The sequence below is a fragment of the Xyrauchen texanus genome, chromosome 4, assembly GCF_025860055.1.
Source record: "Xyrauchen texanus isolate HMW12.3.18 chromosome 4, RBS_HiC_50CHRs, whole genome shotgun sequence".
Classification (NCBI taxonomy): Eukaryota; Metazoa; Chordata; class Actinopteri; order Cypriniformes; family Catostomidae; genus Xyrauchen; species Xyrauchen texanus.
Window position 1 is genome coordinate 49,492,043 of NC_068279.1, and position 4,493 is coordinate 49,496,535.

The 4,493-nt window shown below is 39.6% G+C and overlaps 1 protein-coding gene across 1 annotated transcript; it reads right to left on the reverse strand.

The window, feature by feature from the left end:
* Positions 1 to 817: 817 nt before the first annotated feature.
* On the reverse strand, positions 818 to 1,850 carry LOC127641605 (transcription factor HES-2-like). Its single transcript, XM_052124586.1, has 3 exons — positions 1,806 to 1,850; positions 1,600 to 1,695; positions 818 to 1,330 (listed from the first exon to the last, which is right to left on the reverse strand). Exons 1-3 carry the CDS (start codon positions 1,848 to 1,850, stop codon positions 818 to 820), a joined length of 654 nt encoding a protein of 217 aa, XP_051980546.1.
* Positions 1,851 to 4,493: the final 2,643 nt, after the last annotated feature.

A 4,493-nucleotide genomic window follows, 5' to 3' on the forward strand; every position in this document is an offset into this window, starting at 1 on the left:
GGCTAGCCTACTCATAGTGTTCAAATGACTATACGTTTGTGTATATGTTTGTAAGTCTTAGTCGTCCATCAAAATGTAATCACTCGTTGTAGCATAATGTCAACACGTCTTTGGCGGATGTCGCCCAGGCGCGCGAGGCACGTGGCGCCTTTTCGCATTATTTATTATCTGCATGCGCCGACAAATGAGTAGAGGAAGCCAGAGGTGTAAGAACAGAAGTCGTATGGAAGTGTGCCAACAAGTGTAAATTATCTCGGGACGCCTCAAAGGCTGACACTTGCGCATTTCAAAGGATGTGAGGATCAAAGACGAGTGCTAGTCGTCTTCGACGCGTGGAGTTTAAAGTCCCTAATACCCTTAATGTTCATGCACGGCCTTGCAAAATGCCATTGCGCTGAATGTTATTATTAATAACAAAAATTATTTAACAATATAGAAACACAACAGGTTAATTTGAAAAGATTTTAATGATGGACTGTATTTACGATCCCAAAATATACAACTATATATTGGAGCATAAAAGGGAATGCATTAATAAATTAATGTGCAAAATAGATAGATAAATACACCAGTTATGTATTCTAAACGATCATACATTCAGTACAGATCATGCAAAAAAATAAAACGTTAAAAATATATTGACATCATTTATCATACACTATGTACATGTTTTACATTTGTGATGTCAGATGATAAAATCATTACACAACAACAATTTTGGAAAATAATCTTGTCTCTCTACAGCCAAATTACAGAATTTATTACACCAGCCCCAGCATTCTGAGTCCATTTCTCTTCAAACGTCTTTAGATTTCTCTTAAGGCCAAGGTCTCCAGACAGTTTGACTGTGAGAGGTTGGCTGAGCTACTGTGTGTGTTTGACATTCCAAAGCATTAGGCTCTGCGCTTCTGAATGGAATTCTGTTTGGGTGAACCACATTGTTCCTGCAAGCTGATGAAAGTTCTTGTGTGCAAACTGAATTCTGCTGCTGCTTCTGTCGTTGCTGCAGATAATGCTGTACAGTTGAACGTGGAACCTGAATTCTGGAGGAGTTCTGAATTCTGACAGGCATTCTGATGTTGGCTGGCACACAGGGCTGGCTCAGGCGTTGACACAGCGTGGCTGATATTGAGCCTTCTAATCCTCGAACCTCACCTTTGTCTAACAGGAAATGGGCAGCTTTCTGAAGACATGTTGAGAAGCCGTCAATAAACGGAAGTTTTTCTCCTCCTGCATCCTTTGGTTTCTTGGCCACGGCGACAGAGTTTTGCAAAAAGAGGACAGTGCATTCCAGGATCTCTGCTTTCTCTATCCTTCGGTGAGTAGAACTCTGGAATAGCAAGAAACATAATTCAGACAAAGGTCCGAAAATATTCAGACCCAGTAGAGAGCATGCATCTGTAGACAGGGCTGTAGCAAGGTAGCCCCCCAACTGTATCTTGCGGCCCCTTTCCTATTAAAAAAACAGTTTAGAATTTGTTGTGGGGCCCCCTGGACCTTTTGGCACCCTAGAATCTTTACCACCCAAGCTACGGCCCTGTCTGACAATGAAATGACATTATCGGAGTCATTCTTCTGGGAAGTGCTCTGTGTTCTTACATTGTGCTCAGAGCCTTGCAGCAGCAGAGATCTCAGGTTTTCCAGACTCCGATTCATCCTCTCTCTTCTTCGTCTTTCTACCTGAGGCTTCAACAGCTGAAAGAAACAAATGCAAAAGTCAGTGGACGGACCAAATACATGCCAGTCTGCTGAGTTGTTCCATTATCAGATAGGATTAAGATTAATGCATAGAAATAAACATGTACCTTTCTATCAATTTTTATGTTCTCAGATCCAGTTCTCATTTTCATCATGCATGTACTTCGAAAAACTGGTTATATCAGTGATTATATAATCCAATAAAGTTAAAAGTATAGGGTTGTACAAGGTATGCTGAAAAAGTTCACTCTTCACAGCACGCAGAAAGTTATGGTTGAAGTTGAGCACAGGTATTTATAGGCATTCAGACGAATGGCGTAACAAACCACGCCCACTGTCTGTCACAGACCAATCCCTGTGGTGCTATTATAAAGTATCTAGTAACTAAAAACAACAAAATCACAAACAAAACAAAAAAAAAAACAAAAAAAAAAATAATAATATATATATATATATATATATATATATATATATATATATTAAAAGGTCATTAAAATATTAATGGACATATAGGACATACTCATTTATTATTGTAGAAGGATATGCCTATAAAAAAATTATTAATATTAACTACTACTTTTTTTCCCATTTATGTTTAAGCAGTTTACAGTAGGCCTAGTTAGCCAATATTATCTGCATTAAATATGTAAAAGACATTCAGGGTAATCTTAGATCAGAAGGGTTGAAGGCACGCGCTGCTTAACACCTTGACTTCCGTTGGGGCACGAGTGTCACCCTGCCAGCGAATAAATGCATGTCGATAGTGAGATCGTCCCCATTCCAATACAATACATGTGCCACATGTTATGAAGACAGATAATTTTTTTTAATAAATAATCAAAAAAGACGTCATTATAAAATACGTTACAGGCCGCCAAGTAGTAATAAGAGGATGGTTTCCGAAATCGTTCACTAGATAATTCATTAACAATTCATAGGCTATAGCCCAGTAAATGCATTATATAGGAAATATGGGCGATTTCGGTCACAGAAAGGCTAACTAGGCACGTTGCGTTGTCAGCCATTAATAAGCAAATGTGTTGCCGTTCGTTTCTGCTTGGTCTTTGTACGCGTTCACAGGACAGTGAAATTCCAGAACAGCTTTAATAGAAAAAAGAAAGAAAAAAAGTGCCGGCACAGTTTATCTGTATTTTACAACCACTACAATATATAGATGTAATATTTTTTTCAATGATAACAGCATAAAATTGCGAAAGTGCCTTTGTTATGTAAAAATAGATTTTGATTGGCTATTTTTTTCCCCTATTTAAGCTTGTTTTGCTCAAACAGGCCAAAGTAGCAGTTGGTTCTAATAAAAGGTGTTAGCCATCAGGGGGTCTCAACGTGTGTTGACACCTCCTTGCACCTCAGATGTGCGCGTGGCAACCTCACACCTGTGAACAATGCACGCGTGCGCGGACAGTCTCCACGTGTGCATATGAATGAGCATGTGTCTAAAGAGGCCTATAGGATGTTTCAGAAAAGGTAGTGCGTCTGTTGCAAGCTTTTTTTTGAACGCATTGCTCACACTAAAGTTGCAGACAAAATCTGAATTAATTGCACCAGCCGGGCCTAAAAGCCCGCATTTATTCCAAAAATACTGCACGCGATCATTTGGATTTACATTTTATGTTAATCAACTTTAATGGTTTAAACGCCACAATTCCGCTCCATATCTTCAAAGCGTCGGAATGCTTTAACACTGATCACGAGGGCACGTGTCTAGCCTTTCCTGTCCCCAGCATGGAAATGTATGGAATTTTGTTACTAGTAGTTGCCAGTTGCATTTAGATTTAATTATAATGTTATTAAGTTCAGTAATTGCGTCCCCATGACTTGTAGGCTCATCAAGGTGAAAACTTCATGACCTGATGGTCGGCAGAATAAGAATTGTCACGCATCTCACCAAAGTGATGAAAATGGAGACCATATGTGAACGCATACTGCACTTTCCCATGCACTTACGTGTTTATTCGAGGGTAGCGTGGGAACCGTCTGTCTGCTCGGCTGATAATGTACAAATTCTGACAGGTAATAAAAAAAGAGTTGAGGTGTCGGTCCGTGTTACTGTGTGAGGTGTAAGCGGTCGGTGTTACTGGGAGAGCGTGGTTAATAGCTGGTTCCCACTGTAGCACCTTGAATTTACCTGTTGGTAACACAAACACTAATAAAACATTTAAAGTATGCCCATTTTGGGAAAAAAAGTCTGATGTGTTGGCCAGTGCACTTCATTGTCAATGCACGAACGCAAACCATAGACTGAAAGAAAGTCTACAATTTTGGTTTTTTTAAAGGGATATCCCCCCCTTACCTTCATGCCATCAACTATGTGGAGGCCCTATGACTTTCTTCTGCTGAACACAAACAAATAATTTTAGAAGAATTTCTCAGCTCTGTCGGTCCTCGCAATGCAAGTGAATGGAGACCAGATCTCAGATGGTCCAAAATGGGCATAAAGTCATCCATCCAGTGGTGCATGTTATGGGTCACTTTTATGCGGCCTCTTCGTCCATTTGGACCTTCTGAGTTCTGGTCACAATTCCCCTGCATTGTGAGGACCAACAGAGCTGAGATATTATTCTAAAAATCTAGTTTATGTTCAGCAGAAGAAAAAAAAAAAAGAAAGAAAGAACGAATGGCATACACATCTGGGCTGGCATGAGGGTGAGTAAATTATGAGAGAATTTAAAAGTTTGGTAGAACTATCCCTTTAAGCTGTACACCCTGTCCTCCCTGTCGAACTATGAAATCTTAATTATAGTGGGCAGTGATTTATTGCTACGAACTGTTTTGTT

Coding starts and splice junctions, on each gene's coding strand:
- LOC127641605 (XM_052124586.1), bottom strand. CDS start 1,850: ATGAAAATGAGAACTGGATCTGAGAACATAAAAATTGATAGAAAG. Junction 1,696..1,805: donor ACATAAAAATTGATAGAAAG/GTACATGTTTAT, acceptor TGTTTCTTTCAG/CTGTTGAAGCCTCAGGTAGA. Junction 1,331..1,599: donor TGCAAGGCTCTGAGCACAAT/GTAAGAACACAG, acceptor TTGCTATTCCAG/AGTTCTACTCACCGAAGGAT.